The sequence below is a fragment of the Gossypium hirsutum genome, chromosome A10, assembly GCF_007990345.1.
Source record: "Gossypium hirsutum isolate 1008001.06 chromosome A10, Gossypium_hirsutum_v2.1, whole genome shotgun sequence".
NCBI lineage: Eukaryota > Viridiplantae > Streptophyta > Magnoliopsida > Malvales > Malvaceae > Gossypium > Gossypium hirsutum.
The window spans coordinates 80914469-80932366 of NC_053433.1; the positions used below are offsets into that span (position 1 = coordinate 80914469).

Genomic DNA, 17898 nt, shown 5'->3' on the forward strand with positions numbered 1-17898 from the left:
GAAATATGCATATGGTTCGTAAAATAAGATTGTGCATAATCTTGGTATTTGGTACATAAAAGGTAATTGAAAAGGTTGAAACTTGATCATACATTGATTATATTATTTTCATGTTAATGCTTTCATTTATATTAATTTGAATCATGGAAGTACAACTGAGCTTTATCGCTCAACGTACTATTTTTTTATTCTATGCACAAGTATTAGTAGATCTTAAAGACTCGATACTTGATCTAGCATCCAAATTGAAACTTTTGACTAAGAAATGTTCATACAGTTCTTTATGTTTCAATACGTGGCATTTACCCAAGATGGAATCGGTTTTAAGTGGTAAATTTTCGATTTTGTATTTTGGATATAATGGTTATTTTAATTTATGGTACATGAGTTATATATAATATATATGTATGTAGCATAAGATTGAAATGTTTAATTTATGTAAATGAGCATATATGAGTTTTAAAAAGCTATTGTCTTATAGAAATTTGAATATTTTATTGGCACGAATCACAAAAGCTTTAGTAGTGGGGGAACAGTTTTATTTTGGAGTAAAAATGTCAGGTGCAATGTCATTTCTATTAATGAAAACATCATTTCTTGCTACATAGAGGACAATAACTAAAAAACCTAGATTTCTTACATTTATGGGAAACCTAAACTGTGTGGAAGACATAATGTTTGGGAACAGCTCATGGATTTCTCCAAAATTGTTAAAGATAGTGAAGATTGGATAGTATTGGGTGATTGCTATTGGGTCATTTGGTACAAAGACAAGTTCTCTAATCTTTCTAACGATTTAAAAGGAGCTTGAGATTTACTGCAATACCTTGATGATTACTTCCTCTTTGAAATACCTTTTAAGGACTCCTATTTCACTTGGGCAAACAATCAGCAACAAAATGATGTTGTTTAGGAAAGACTTGACATGGCATTTCTTAACAAATACTATTTTAAAAATTGCACAAACATCTCAGTTTTCAATCTACCGGTTGTTTTATCTAATCATGAACCTATGATTGTTTTTACAAACAAAATGTATCCTTTCCAGAAAAGATGCTAAGGGCATGTTTGGTTCAATGTAATGGCTATGACATTACAAGATTATTCTACAGGCCCACACAAACAACTATTTGGTTCAATGGAATACTCTATTACGGGTGTATTACATTCTGGTATTATGCAGGGAAATTTGGTGATTTTTATTCCCTCCCCTCTTCTCCAATTACTGATTCGATGCTTGAAGAACCTTATCTTACCCGCACTAAATTCTCACCTCAAAAACACTCAAACGACAATCATTCCTTGCTTCCTTCAACTCTAGCACTCTTCCCCTTCATCCAGCGTCCTTCAGGTAAATATTTCTCCTTCCTGTTGTTCCTTTCATTTTCCTCTCTGCCATTTTTTCTTACCCACAAAATTTTTTTGCCTCTTTTTGTTATTGCTTACTTCACCATTTCAGTCTCTGTTGTTAGTCTTCTTCCCTTCCTGGATCTAAATTTTTATCCTACCAGGCTTTCAGTAAGTTTACCCTTTCTACCCCATTTTTTTATCTGCCTAAAAATTCATTTGTATTAAATTTTGGGTTTTTTTTTAAATTTTAAGTTGTGATTATGGGTGGGTGTTTTCCTTGTTTTGGATCATCAAACAAGAAAACAGTAATGGTGGGGGCAATATGAAAGAACTAGCAAAAAGGATTCAACTAAAGACAACACAATTGGACAGCCTCGTCATGTTAACAGAGTTAATTCAGGTAAATTTTTTTTTCTTTTTTTTACCCAATTTTCACTCTGTTTTATGCATCAGCTGGAGAATGTTGAAATCTCTATTTTTTTATGAGTTTGTTTTCAAGTTTTTGATGACATTTAGCTGTTAGATTATGTTGTTGGTTTGGTACGATACATCTATGGTTGTTCTAAGGTGATTGATCGATTTAGATGGTTTATCGATATATCTTTGAGTGTTTTAGGGCGGCTATCTATCTTCATTTGAAGGTATTTGCTAAATCTTGTGACATTTTTAGTTGATAATTTTCTACGCCTTTTATGCTCTGTTTGGAAGATTTTAATCTAATTCTATTATTCTTGAACATTATTGGGTCTAGTTGGCGCACTTTGATGATCTAGTCTGATGAATGAGTTTCAATATGTTCATTTGTGCTACTTCTAGTTTCAATACATTAGCTCTGTTAATCTTAGTTTGATCTGATGTCAATGTAGTTAGTTATTTCTTTGCTACTCGTGGATTAGTAAAATAGCTTGATCTATTAATTATTGATGCTCTTGAGTAAATTCAGTTTGATAAATAGATTCGATCTGGTGTGGAATCTACTATCTTGGATCAGAGTAGCTCTTGAATTATTTTCTATTGCTCTTTATTTGCTCAATAGTTTGTTTCTTTGGAGCTTATTGTTACTCAAGGTACTAAGATTTCTTTTGAAGGATTCACACACACTATGTGCTTGAGATCTCAATAGATGATCTTCAAGGAGAACGTGTTCATTGGGATCCACTAATTCATACTTCATGTGGTGCAACATTGCACGATCATGTTTCATCATCTAATTAATGTCAAAAGTTCGAATATGTAAGGTGGATCTATTTCTAGACCATCTTATATATGGTATGGTCAATGAAAACAAAAATGCTAAGTTATTAAGGTGTCTTTACTAGATTTAGTTGGTATTGCTGTGTGTGAAAAGCTAGTATTCTAACAGTCTAGCTTCTATGTTTTTGGTTCTAACTCTAACAAACTTAGTTATGTTGGTGAAAAGTTAATTACTTAATTTTGAGGTGTAAGAAATTGTAAAACCTAATGGCCTGAACTCTCCTAGTTAGGTATCTTGTTGTACCATTAATAACTAGGAATTTGAGATATAGTGACTTCCACCCTCTTTTTGAAAAGATTACAAGTAGGATTAAAAGTTGATTCTCTATGGACACGTGCATGGGATGCTTTGTGACATGTAAATTGGTTTACTTTATGAAGAAAAAAATAATATCCCCACGATAGATTTCTCTAGGACGACAAAAATAAATTATCTTTCTAGTCTTGTATTTGAGATTAAGATTCCAAGGATAAGCCAAATTAATTTCATTCGATTTAAAACAACAATTGAAATGATTAAATTATATACATAATTAAAATACTTAAACCCAAGCCCATATCCAAGCATTTTACTTTTTAAGTCTAAACTTGAAATAAACCCAAATAAGTAATTAAATGTTCTTTCAAAAAAAATTAAACTCACCAATTTAAATCTAAATAGGGCATATTTGAAGGGTTTGTAATTTGATTTATTTTTATATAAATTATAAATTAGCCATTTGACACATTAGTCAAAGACACTTTTGCCACTATCCTTTTATGGTGGTTATAAGATTAAAATTAGCTTCGCATCCCACCATCCTTAAGCACCTAGGTTTGAATCCCGCCGTACATGGCTACCATGTGTATATTTAATTAATTAAAATGTGAGGATGAATACAAGCTTTTTAAAAGGTAAATTAAATACCGAATTTTTAAAAAAATCATATAATATATGTATACTTCTATAAAACTAGAAATTATGCAATTTGGATGTGGATTTATTTCAACTTTAGATGTTTATCATTAATTTTTCTTTTAAAACCACTATAATTTATGTTCAAGACATTATAATTTGCTAAACAAAGAGTCAATTTTGTTGAATGAACTTTGATAAATAAATGAATTTCAAGTTTCTTACTGGCAAAGATAGTTGTAATTTCTATTTTGTGCTTTGCAAAGATTCTTTATATGTATTGTTCATTTTTCTTTTACTGTGTGTTATTGCTTCCTCTTCTTCTTTGGCTTGCTTGATTGCTTCCTTCACCCACAATTGAGCTTCTTGTATTCACTAAATCACTGTAAGTTCTTTGGCAATTAATTTTTTTGATTTTGTTTTACTGTTATTGAAATTAGTATTGAAGAAATGCGATCATTTTACTATGATTTGAAGATATGTAACACTTTAATATCTTGCAATAATGGTTCGTCTGCCTTTAATAGTACAAAGTGAGAGGCATAAAAGAATTGATCTTACATTGATAGTATGGTTGCAAATGTGTACAGTTGCGAGTTGATTCTTAGTTACATTGGGTGTCATCCATAGCCTACATACTTATAGACTAAGGATTAGATCATATATTTTAGATTTTTATGCAAAACTAGATTATGTGAAAAGACTTGTATATGTTAGTGACGAGACATGTATTGAACAAGTTAAGATGACTGGAATTACCTTTTTTAAACTATGTGAGATGTTACAAATTTTAGGGGGATTGAAGTCATCAAGGAACATGCTTGTTGATGAGAAAGTGGCAATTTTTACATATCATTTCTCATCACCTTAAAAATCGAGTTTTCAGGCATCACTTTAATAGGTACGGGGAAATTGTTAGTAGATCATTTCACAATATTTTAAATGCTGTCATACGCTTACAAGATGTGTTATTTAAAAAGGCAGAGCCAATTACAGCTAATTCTACAAACCCAATGTGGAAATGGTTCAAGGTATTGGAGTGAGTTCGATATATAGCTCGTACATAATTTAGTTGATTTAAATGTAACACCCTTAACCCCTCTTTGTCGTCGAATTAAGGTTACGAGTATTACTGTACGATCAAAATATTTATATTTAATTTCACTCAATATCGTAAACAGAACCTAAACCATTCATACACACCCATATCGTCCCTAAATCAGGCCCTCAAGGCCCTAAAAATACTTTAGAAACAAATTAAGACTGGTTTGAATTCATTTGAAAACCCTAAGAAAAATTCACAAAAATTTGAAAGCAGGGGTCACACGGCCGTATGCCTCACATAACTGAGACGCATGCCCATGTCTCAGGTAGTGTAACAATCGAAATAGGGACACAGCTGTATCCCAGCCTATGTCCTTGCTCGTGTAACATTTGAACTTGAGACAAACGACTGTGTCTCAGCCCGTGTAACTCACTAAGTAGGGTTACATAGCTGTGTCACACGTCCATGTGTCAGGCCATGTAACTCTCAAAATAGCCCTACACGTCCATGTACCAGGCCGTGTGCTAACTGAAATGCACCCTAAGCACTCATCAAGCGACACACAGCCGTGTCGCTAAGCCGTGTGTCTCACACGGCCAAGTCACACGCCCGTGTGTCTGGCCGTGTGGACCCAAAATATACCTTAAACAACAAGTTTATCATTTCCTACTTTCTTGGGCATTAAGCAACTCAAAAACCAATCATTTAACCTTCACAAAATACGATGAACATACTCAAAACATACCAAAACAATCATCTTAGGTGCCTAACTAATGTATCCTCATTGGTACCACATTTTATATCATCAAAACATATCAACAATGCATCATTTAAATCAAGATTTTAAGTATGCCAAAATCACTCAATTTAGCCTAACATATAACTATCTAAAACATCAAACTTAAGTTCACATACACCTAACAAGCATTGGTTTAAAACTACATGCCAAATTATGGCTTCAAACACAAACATATACTTATATTTTCAAACCAACATTACACTTATAACTCAATTTACAATCCATTCACAAAATAACTATCAATTAAGACATCTTAGGTACATGCCCTTACAAAAAGTAAACATCACTACACTTGAGATCGGGAGCACTGTTGGATGCTAAGCCTATGATCAAAAGAGAAGTACCTAATCTGCACAAAGAAAACAAAACCACACGATGAGTAAAACTCAGTGATATTTCTATAATCCGAACATTGACATAATGATACAGTAATATTCAAATTGAAGTATACAACATACCATTGTCTAAGCTTACAATTACAAGATATCATTATTTCAAATTCATACATATTACCATATCATTTCATACTATACTTAATTTTCACATGTTATCATATTGGATTTGTTTAACAATATCTCAATTTACATCACTTGATATATAAATAAATTTTCACATATCAATCCACATTTCATTTATACAATGACATTATTCATTACATATTCAATTCATAAGTACATAACTCATTTACTTCATTTGTTCATAATATATTTCACCTTTCATTTTTCAATTCACTATCTCATTTCCATTTCACATACCATGCCATTTCAATATCAATTATAAAACTTTATTATTTATTTACCCTTATTAACACGACTTGGACTTGGACGGATACACAGATCCAACCAACACACCAGTTTGGCACCCAGTACCTCATCGACTCGAAGCCAAAGAAATTAGTGAACTCTTCCTATCCTATGGCATTCCAACCATATCCAACTCAGCCCGATACAATTAATAGGGTTTCATTTCAATCTTTAAAAACAACCAATATCCAATTCTCATGTTTGCACATTATCATATTTCAACATATATTCATTTCAGTTTCCAAATACTCAATACATTTATAACATATACCAAATCAATCAAATTCAATCAACTATGAATTCAATTCAATTGTAAAACAAAATAATTCTCACCTCCAATGCTTACCATTTGCAATAATTCAAAATGCAATAATTTACAACTTAGTTCAGATTATTGAAATACAAATCGTGGATTCTGAGCTATTCAACGTTGATTTTATCCTTCTTTTTTTTAGCTGAGGATTTCGATATGACATTAGCTACGGAATTAAAACAATTAAAATACAATAATACTACACAATTCGATTCCACATTGAATATTTCAATTTTTACACAATATTTACTTAAATTTCAGTTTAGTCTTTAAACTGAGACTAATTTTTAATCTTCACATTAAATTTTATATTTTCATTCTCATTTCACTTTAAACTAAATTTAACTCCCTATTTTTAATTATACCATTAAATTTTAAATTTTTCACAATTTAGTCCCTATTACTCAAAATCAGGAATTACTTCACTATTTAGTCCTTTTTCACTTTTAACTTAAAATCTATCAATTTAATCCCTAATACTTAACCTATACAACAATAGTAACATCTAAAATTCTAAACAATACTTCAAATTGCAACACGGGTTGGGTAACCCTAAGATCGGGATTTCAAAAACGTAAAAATTTAAAAAAAAATGGATTAAATTACACTAACCAATTTGAGCTTGAACTCCTAAGTCCCTAAGCCTTGTGTATTTCCCTTCTTTTCTTTCTTTTTTCTTTTACCTTTAATTTGCATGTTACCACTTTCTTTTTATTATTATAACTTTTATTATTTCTTATTATAAAATAACATATGTGTAAATATACATTTCATAATAATTATTAATATAACATATATATCATACATGCTAATGCCGTCCACTAACCTTAGGTAATCGGATAATTGTAACGCCCCAATTTTCTGGAATTCTGTGAATGTTGGCATAGGTTTAATTATGTTAGTGGGCCTCTAGAAGGCCCAATCTTAAGATAGAACCCGGTAATTTTAGTTAATTTTTGTTCCATAAGAAAAATAGAGTGAAATTATGAAATAGGACCTATGTGAAAATGTTTGAAAATGCTATAGGCTAATTTGTAGTGGCCAAATAAATAGGAGTGCAAAATAGGAGGATTTGCATGACAAACCTCCCATTTTACATGAAGTGGCTAGCCATCATGTTGTTGTAGACAATATGAGCACTTGATATCCATAATTCATGGTACAAATTGATAATGGGTTAGGTAAATGTTCCATGATAATAGATTAGGTAAATATTCCATGATAATGGGTTAGGTAAATGTTTCATGATAATGGTTTAGGTAAATGTTCCATGATGGGCATTTCATGTCTTTTGTATTAAAGAATTAAATGGATAAAATATGAAATTTTATTAAAAGAAAAAGGGGTGAAAAGAACAAAGTTTTGTCCATCTTTGTTCATCATAGCCTAAAGTTAGAGAAGAGAAAGGAGAGGAGAAAGCACTTGAATGTTCAGTCACTTGGGGAAGAAAATTGAAGGTAAGTTCATGGTAGTTTGCTTCTATCTTGATGTTCATGAGTTCTTCTCGATTCTACCTTAACTCTTGAAGCATATTTTGGTTTTTAGTTGTGTTGTGAGCATTTGGTCATGAATTAAAATGAAGGAAATGGTTGTTGTTTCATGTTCTTTTGATGAAAAATGGAAGATAGGTGAAGTTGAGCCAAACAAATGAACATGCATGTGCCTTATATGCTAAAGGGAAAAATCGGCTAACATGTTGTGCTTTAAAATGATGAAATAGAGATTATACTTAAGTAAAATCATAGATATGTGGTGATTGATTGGTGATATACATGTTTAAATAACATGCATGCACGGTATGCGTGAAAGAGTGATTTGGTAATAAATCTGCTTGGGATAACAGCAGTAACGTGACTTTGGAAAATCACCATAAATTGTGGGAGATGAGTTAGAAGCTGCATAAATTATGTAATTAAATATTAATGAGTCTAGTTTCAACTGAAATAAACGAGAACATATTTTGAATTCTGTACAATGAGAAATTTGATTCGTAATGAAGAGTGGTCAGATTAGTCAAACAGTGAAACATGTGAAACTTTGAGAAAAATCTGGTATTGATTGGCCAAACAAAAAATTCTGAAAATTTTATGGATATAAGATATATGAGTCTATTTTCAGGGAAAATTAACGGAACTTGATTTGGAGTTTAGTAGCTCTAGTTATAAATGATTTAGTGACTGTTGCTCAGGAAGACAGCTTGCAGTGAAATTATGATTATGTGGTAAACATTGACAAAAATTTGTTAATGAGTTGCTTATTGATTTTCTTATAAGCTTACTATGATCTGTAGGTGTGGTTGGCCGAATATTGTAAGGGGTTAATACGTAGTTTGTATTTGAATAGTTAGATTAACGTGTTAGTAATCCAATTGTAGGCAGTTCGTGTGTGGATCTCGTCAGCATATCTTCGCAAACAGGTGTATAACTAACACCTTCTTTCTTAGTCTAGATCGGTAAAAGTTGAAAAGCCAAAATGCCGAAAACCGGTATTTTGTAAATTTGCGAGTGTGCGAATGCTCGTGAGGTAAATCGATTAATGTTTTTGGTAAGCTGCAATGTTTGGACTGCAAAGTGCATGATTTCTGTGCCCTCGATATTTTTGGGCTTAATGGGCCAAAATTGGAATGATGGGCCAACAGGCCCAATTCGGTAAGAACCCTCGGTAGTGATTCTGTTAGTATGTGAAAGGTAGGAATATGCATGAAAAACCCTAAAATAGATAAATTACTGAAATACCTTTAAAAGTGGAAAATTTACAGTTTTACCCCTAGTAGATAAATTACCGAAATACCCGTAGGGTTAAATTGACCTAAATGCATGTTTGACTGTTGTTATTTACTGCATGCCATGTTGTTATTATCTGATGCATGGGATTGGGATATTGACGGAGGAAGTACTGAAAGTGGCTTGTCCACATACTGGAGGCTTTGCCTCAATTTACTGTTAACTGAGCAGCAAGGCTGCAACTGTGGAGTGTTGGGCTGGGTGGGTTGAGCTATTCCCCACATGGAGTGTATGGCTGGTACGGGTGGAATGTAGTGGTTGGTGGGTTAAGTAGTCTCCCCAAATGGGCTTGCATATGTTTACTGATGTTGCATGTATTTTGAAATGGGCCTATGGGCCATACTGTTATCTGAATAAGGGGCTAAGGCCCAGTTTATTGTAATCTGAAAAGGGCTCTGGTCCAGTACCACTGTTACCTGAATGGGCTAATGCCCAATAGGCTTGAGCTGACTTGGGCTTTGAATGGGTTTTCCTTACACACTGAGTTTCCCCAAACTCACCCCTTTTATTTTCATCCACGCAGGAAATCCCCAACCATAGTGGGCTTGGAGCTGTGAGGGAATTCGGAGTGGCCACCCGTTCTGAAAGTTTGATTTTCTTCTGGTGAACTGGACATCCTTTTATTTACGTTTGAAGTTTTTGGGCTTTTAAATGTAATAAGGCCGCTTAATTATTTTTGATAGTTTTAATATGTATTACTAAGATAGGTAATAAGTATTTTAACTGTTGAAATTGGATAGCTTTAGGGCGTGTTTTCAAAAATAACAATTGATTTCAAAATAACACGACAACAAGCAAAGCTTCCGCAATGAAAGTATTTTCCAAAATTAATCACTTTTCCTAAAAATGACTTAATCAAATCGGTTTCCTAGAAATATCCATGACGTTAAGGTGTGGCAATGGCGGTATGCATGTCTAAGATTAGATCCGAAGGGAGCTTGGTACTTAAGCAGTCCGGTAGACTCACCACCTCTTTTCCGGTTTCCTACCTGGTGCACAGCTTCCATTCACTTTAACCTTTAATGAATTAATCTTTTGAACATCAAGTACGATTTTCTGGACTTAGAATGGAATTTTTTTTACGTTTTTGATGTGGCATGCCAGATCCGGCCATAACTTCTGGGCCGGGTTTGGGGTGCTACATTTAGTGGTATCAGAGCCTAGATTGCAACAACTCGGCTGTGGAATGGGTTTACAAAAACAAATATTTTCGAAAGCGAAAATTTTATAAAGAATTCGAAAAACTCGATTTTCGAAATTTAGATCTTTAGAAGGTGGCATTCCGAATCTCCGGCTCAAGTCTGTAAGTATTCTGAATTTTTCTGAATATTTTCCTGAATTATCTGTCTGTACTAAAATCCTGCTAGGATACTCTAGATAGGATGATACTGAAACCATAGTAAAATCTGATAAGAGACTGAAACTGTAGCTAGACTTCGATTCTGCGAAAACAAACTTTGAACTACTGTCTGATTCATAAAACATCTGTAATAAACACTAGAATATTAATTGATGCATAAAAATTCGTAATCAAGATAATACGATATGAGTACAAGAGGCCGTTGACGGAGCCGAGGAAGTGCTCGAGCGAGATCTTCATCTTCGAGACATATGCCGATGGTGGATGCACCAGTACCATCGGTAACAAAGGTAGAGTCTCATGACCGCGGTGCCGAGGATGATGCCCTGTCACAGGCAATGTGCATAAGGCGACCCTAGATTGTGTTGCTAAACGAATGGTGTTAAGGGCCACAAAGGATGAGGAGGTTATGGTGATAGGTGAGCGAAGGGATTATTTGTCCAATGTGGTGTCGGCATTAAGGGCCGAAAAGTGGATTCGGAAAGGTTGTGAGGTCTATTTGGCATTTGTAAGTTAGTCGGAAGAGGGGGGATTGACAGTGGATAAGATTAGGACCGTAAAGTAGTTCCAAGATGTTTTTCCGAAGGAGCTTCCAGGATTGCCTCCGAACCGAGAAGTGGAGTTTAGAATCGACTTATTGCCTGGAACAGCACCAGTGTCTATCGCACCGTATAGAATGGCACCGAAGGAGTTGGTAGAGCTAAAGGCACAAATTCAAGAGTTTTTGGATAGGGGCTTCATTAGGCCAAGCGTGTCTCCGTGGGGAGCACCGGTGCTATTCGTGAAAAAGAAGGATGGTACGATACGGATGTACATTGATTATCGCCAGTTGAACAAACTGACGATTAAAAATAAGTATCCACTGCCAAGGATTGACAATCTGTTTGACCAGCTTAGAGGGGCTTCTGTATTTTCTAAGATCGACCTCCGATCTGGATATCATCAGTTAAGGGTCAAGGAGGCGGATATCCATAAGACGGCATTCAGGACTCGGTATGGTCATTACGAGTTTTTGGTTATGCCATTTGGACTGACGAACGCTCCTGCAGTATTCACTATAGGAAAATAGGGCTTTAACGGCGTTTTTAGCGGCGTTTTATCAAAAAACGCCGCAAAAATTGTAAAACACAGAGCAATAGCGGCGTTTTGACAAAAACGCCGCTAAAAACTGAGCAATAGCGGCGTTTTTTGTTAAAACGCCGCCAAAAACAGAGCATTAGCGGCGCTTTTGGTGAAACGCCGCTAAAGACCAGAGCATTAGCGGCGCTTTTGGTAAAACGCCACTAAAAACCAGAGCATTAGCAGTGCTTTTGGTAAAACGCCGCTAAAGACCAGAGCATTAGCGGCGCTTTTGGTAAAACGCCGCTAAATACCAAAGTAACTCCTAAAATCTTAAACCCCAAAAAAAACATAAAACACTAATCTATAACCCTTAAAATAATAAAGCCCTAAACACTAAACTATAACCCTTAAAACCCTAAACGCCGCAATAGGTGCATTTTTAGTGGCGCTAGGTTATAAACGCTGCTAATGTTAAATTATTTTGTTCAAAACTTCGTTGTTTAGCTGTCTTATTTTTTACCCACACCTGATACACTTAACATTTTTCCTATTTTTCCCTAGTTCTATTTCCCCCTTCTTCCTCATCCTAAATCCCTAAAGTATTATCACCCATTCCCAAATTCGACATCCTAAATCCCTAACGAATTTATGGTAAAGTAACAGATTAAATAAGGTCTTATTTTTATTTTGAATTTGATTTATTTTGATCATATCTAAAACCGACTTTATAAACAATATAAATTAACTAGACCATTCACTTAGCTATGGGAAAGTTAATTTCATTTTAGTTACTTAATCATGAAAAGTTACACTTTGATAACTAAACTATTTAATTAGAAGTTTCCATTTAATTAAGTTACGAAGCTGTTAAAAACAATGTTATGACTTTCTTTAAACCCTAACCCCTTAAATCAATAATCCTTTAACCCCCAAACCTTAAATCTCTAATCATAAATCCCTAAAACTATAAACACTAATCAATGTTATGGATATTAAGTATATATATGTTTATGGTCTAGGATTTAGGGTTTATGGTTTAAGATTTGGGGTTTAATTTTTAGTGTTTAGGGGTAAATATGGTGAACTACTTAACTTGTGTATACTGGATTTTTTTATAATATAAATCTAAATAAGATAAATATAAATTATTATTTTTACAAAATATATATAAAAATGGGTTAAATCCCAAAAGCATACGTGAACAATGGTTTAATGTGCAATTGTATACATGCATGAACTTTAATTTGATCCAGTTCTTGTAAATTATTAACACAATTATATTGCATATATAAATATTTATATTTATTCAATATAAAAATATATTGATGTATTTATACTTAAAAGAATAATACTTGTATTGCTTCGTCATTTTGTATTTTTTTAATTCATCGATTCCATTTTATTTCTATTAAAGTTTCCTTTTGTGTTTTATATGTTAATTTAAAAATTATAAAAATATTCAAAAAAATTTAAAATTTAAAAATAAAAAAATAAAAAATAAAAAATTTAAAATTTAAAATTTAAAAATAAAAAAATAAAAAACTTAAAAATTTAATATTTAATATTTTAATTCATATTTCAGTTAAAAAATTCAATATTTAATATTTAAAAATAAATAAAAAAATGTTAAAAATAAAAAAATGTTAAAAATAAAAAAAATTAAAATTAAACAATAGTGGCGTTTTTACTAAAAATGCTGCAAAATATTAAGCTATAGTGGCGTTTTTTTATGAAAACGCCGCAAAAGACCAATAATTTTTGATTACCCGCCGATTATTCCCTCTTCTTCTCATCTCTTTCGCGTGCCCTAAATCCCCCAAGTAAAAGTTTGTACTTAATTCTTTTTCCTTTTATTCTGAAAATTTGCCCCCAAATTTCCCATTTCCAACAACACCAAATGTCTGAGGACGACGAGAGGCAGCAATCTCTACCGTCGGATCTTGAGTTCTTTGTAATGGCTTTTGCTTCTTCTTTTTTTCCGACGCTTGATGGCCTTCTTCTCTGAATCTGTACGTTCTCTCTCCTTCCCCCCTTTTCTTTTCTTTTTTTGTTTTTTGCTTTGTTTTCTTTTCAAACATTTCATATCTTTAAAATTAAGGTTTTTAAATCTGTCTGATCTATTACATTGATGTTGTTTTGTTTGACTTAATGTATTTTCTTCTGGTTATGAACGGTTTCTAGTAGATCTGAACGATTCTCTTCTTATATTTTTTTTCTTCTTTTTCTTTTCCCTTTTCGTGAAGTACATATAAACATTACGTACAATGTTGTTTTGTTGATTGCATATTATGACTATAAGATTCCCAACTTATCTTTTCTGAGATTTAGTTTCAGATTTGCTTATAGGTGAGATTTAGTATACTGACAACCTGCAAAAACAAAACAGAATCTCTTGTATCTGTGTTTGAAGTTAGAGTTGTTCAAGTCAAAACCAACTTTGGGTTTTTGAATTGATTATCTTAGACTCAGTTCTGCTCAAAAGGGTAGGTCTGTTAAATATTTTTTTACTTCGGCTTCCATTTGTTCTTGGTGATAGATGATCCTGTGGTCGAAATTCGGGTTGACCCCACCTTTGGGAGTCTTCTTTCTGCAGTTATGAATGTTCAGGAAGAAAAAGAGTAATAATTGGATGTCCTTTTAATCATTCTCTTTTTTTTTTTTTTTTGCTTAACTATGTATGTGATCTATCCCTGGTGCTGCTCTGTTCTTCATTCGGTTGCTGGGTTTCACTTTTACTGAATGTTTCTTCATTTTTGGTATATAGATGATGTCTCCAAGACTTAACTTCTGGTCTATTTTTTTAGCTTCCTTAGTGCGGGGTTTAAACTTTGAAGTTGTGCCACTTAATCTGAGATTTTTAATTTCTTTTCAGCCTTTGGAGATCCTCTCAGTTCCAAGATATTATATTTTGGTTAGATATCGGGCATCGGATTTGTCTTTTTCTGTTGCTTATCATGATTAATATTTCTGGTTTCAATTGGTTTGCAGGATTTTGGTGGCGGCTTCTAATTCTCAGTCGGCTTTTTCATGGATTTGAAGTGAAGATTAGATTTGAAGTGCTGGGTTCGTTTCCTGCAAAATAAAATTTGGATTTTCAAATTGAGTTGTATCGGCATCAATCCAGCGGATACTGAGCAAGCTCTAAGTACTTGTTCATAGCTTGAGAATTTATATTGATTCTGTATGGAAATGACTTCAAGAATTTATAGTGTTCCTTCTGTTGTTTATAATTTTTGTTGCATGTTTATGTATATTTTTAATTATTTTGGAAAATGGAATATGGTTGTTGAAATTCCTTGTCTTTTCCTACTTGCTATTGTCACTGGTACTAGGTTAGGCGCCTTCTATGCTCTGCAAGACCTGTGGCTATCCAAACATCAGCCAATCCAAGTGCCTCTGATCAGGATCTTCAACAGGTATGCTTCTTTTGTTGCTTGATTTGAATGCTGTATAGTCACCTCTTTTCCCTCTTGCACATTGTAGCTTAAGTTGTAATCATTTTCTAATAAATTGGTCTGACAATATATGGTACCACATGTATATCTATATATGCTTAGATCAATATTCTTAAAACACACTGGATGCATTAGCCTACAATTTCCTCCTTCCTTTGATAATGCCCTTGATAGTTTCTTTACAAGGAGATAGTGATAATGTTTGAGGGCTTGCAAAATACCCTTGAGATTTTAACATGAATATCTGACAGGATATGCAAACAACTTACATGATGAGATTCATTTAGTTTGGTAGTCTCTTCTATCTGACATGTTAGCTGTCATTTTAGAAGAGTAATAACATGATGATTATAGTTTGCTCTGCACATAACTCAACGCAGATTGCATACATTAATGTTGTTTTGTTTGTTCAGGCTCAACTGTGGCAGCTTGCACAAAGGACTACTGCTCTTCCTCTTGGCCGTGGGGCATTTACTTTAGCAACCATATATACTCTATTAACAGAGGTACTCACTCTTTTGGAGTTTTACATTTATTTTCATCAATTGATTGTTTTCTTATGAGATTGATTACCTTAAGATGCATGCCACTTTTTTCCTGATGGAATCTCTTGCCACTTTATGCTGGCCTTTACTGTACCAAAGCTTGTTTTAGCAGGGCGGTTGCCAGCCCAACAAAATGCAACTGTAGGTCCAGCAATAATTCTTTTGCTATTTCTTTTTTCTTTTTAACATGCATTTGTTCTTTGGGTGATATCATATATACTGTCAAGTTTCCCCGTGAGTGAGCAACTGTATTATCATTTATGGAAAGTTTGAACTAGAAAGCTTTCAGCAAAATATTATTATATATGGCGTATAATCCTTGCTCTATGTTTTCAAGATTTATTGCCTATTTTTTTAAACTGTAGGAAGCTTGGGTTAAGAATTCTGTGTTTAGCCACAGAAACCATTTGTAATTCTGTTCTTCTCCTTACTGTTCTTTCTTTTAAACATTCTCCCATTTATCTCCTTTGCATCATTTCAGTTTTTTTTTTCCTTTTTGTATTTATTTTCTACAATTGTTGTGCTGATAGGTTATCTTGATCCAAGCATAAGGAACATTCAAGAACTCAAGTCATGGCCTGAGTTCCACAATGCTGTTGCTGCCGGGTTAAGATTGGCCCCACTTCAGGTTTATATGATATCTTTTGGAAGTACAATACCAGTTTTACAGTGGGCCAAAAGTTCCTGTTTCTTCATGAATTTATTCTTTGAAAATTGCTTATGTTGGCTGTTTTTATTTATTTTTTTATTTATTTATGAATATACAGTTAAAAGTACCTCGTAAAATTTGAGACTGTATGTTGCCATTTATGTTCTTTAATTTTCTTTTTCTCTTGCTCAGTTGTTGTGCTAATATATTATGTGGTTTACGCATGCTTGCTTCCCCTGTTGTCATTTGTCATTATCTTCATAGCTCATCATGGCCATGCTTCTCATTGTTATCTGAATTACATCTTGTGTTGTTCAGCATCATAGAGTCATACTAACCCCATCCTTAACCTGTGTTTCAGTCTTTCCACTGCGGGCATGGAAAGGCTTATCTCTTTGATAAGGTGTAAGTATTTCATTGCTATGCACTCTTTTTTTTTTTTTTTCTCCATGGAGTGTTCTCTAAAAATAGTCTTATCTATTTTAAAACCATGGTCATGATTTCACTTTCTATGCATTTCATTGTGTTTGGAAGAAACAAAGAAGTGTTTGGAATAAATAAATAAATGTTGTCAGCATGTTAGCACCACAGTTCAATGGTTATATACTTAAAAAGAAGATTCATAATAATTAATTAATTTACATCATCAAGTGGATTATTGATAACTTCTATCTCTTGATTATAGAATTATTAGTTTTATTTCATACAAAAACTAAAATCATTCCACACCGAACATCTAGCAAAACTAAATAGAATTATTGTTACCGATCCCGTTTCGAGCTGAGGAGAGTGCAGTTGTGTCGGTTAGAGGTGATATGAGTGTGAAAGGGCAGAAGGCTGAGGTGGGTGTTAATGATATGGAGGGTTCGGTAGGATTTTCGGATTCAAACGATTTTGGGTTTGTGGGTAATGAGAGTCATTCAGAGGGAGTGGGAGATGAGGAGATTCCAGGGTTTAATTTGAATTCTGCTGGACTACTTGGGAGACCACAGGTAAACAAACAGATCAATAAATTGGGAATCTTTTTGGGGGATAGTTTGGTACTTGAATTTATGAACTTTGTTTGTGTTAAATTCTTGAAAAATTACTGTTTTAGCTTGTAAGATTGATTTAGTAATTGCGGCGAGTGCTCTTTATTTCTTATCCAGCTTGGACCAGTGCTCTTTGTACGAGATACAACACTTCTTTTACCAGTTCATCTATCAAAGCAACATTTACTAATTTAGCAAATTCTAGTGGTAGTCAGCTCGTTTTTATCTAATTTGACTTCTTTGTTGGCTGATTATAGGTTGTGTCTAAATATCTGAAGTGTTTATACAAATGTAAGTACTACTTTCAACCTTTTTTGATTTGATAGTTAATGGATTCTATGAAAGCTCGTTTTCAGGTTGCTTAAGATAGTAGATGTTCCTGAATTGAAGTTCACCTTGTATTTTATGAGCTATTAGATTCAAGTGATCCAGTTGATAGAACAGTTAATCATTATTCCTCTACCTTGCAGTGTGTTTAACACTTGAATGTTTCCTATACAGTAATTGGGATACTGAAAGTGACTAGGAGTTCGAAGGATACCAAACCGGGAATT

The 17898-nt window shown here is 33.4% G+C and overlaps 1 protein-coding gene across 1 annotated transcript; it reads left to right on the forward strand.

Annotated features, from left to right (window-relative positions):
- The first annotated feature begins 1053 nt into the window (after positions 1–1053).
- Positions 1054–16183, forward strand: LOC107944742 (anaphase-promoting complex subunit 1). Its single transcript, XM_041078559.1, has 8 exons — positions 1054–1078; positions 1184–1351; positions 14201–14282; positions 14653–14679; positions 14824–14845; positions 14997–15080; positions 15533–15625; positions 15746–16183. The coding sequence occupies exons 1-8, from the start codon at positions 1054–1056 to the stop codon at positions 15848–15850; spliced, it is 606 nt and encodes a 201-aa protein (XP_040934493.1). The 3' UTR covers positions 15851–16183.
- Positions 16184–17898: the final 1715 nt, after the last annotated feature.

Excerpts from the sequence above, each read along its gene's own strand:
- LOC107944742 (XM_041078559.1), top strand. The coding sequence starts at position 1,054 with ATGCTAAGGGCATGTTTGGTTCAAT. Across the intron at positions 1,079-1,183 it reads AAGGGCATGTTTGGTTCAAT|GGAAATTTGGTGATTTTTAT; the intron begins GTAATGGCTATG and ends GGTATTATGCAG. Across the intron at positions 14,846-14,996 it reads TGAGAATTTATATTGATTCT|GTTAGGCGCCTTCTATGCTC; the intron begins GTATGGAAATGA and ends CACTGGTACTAG.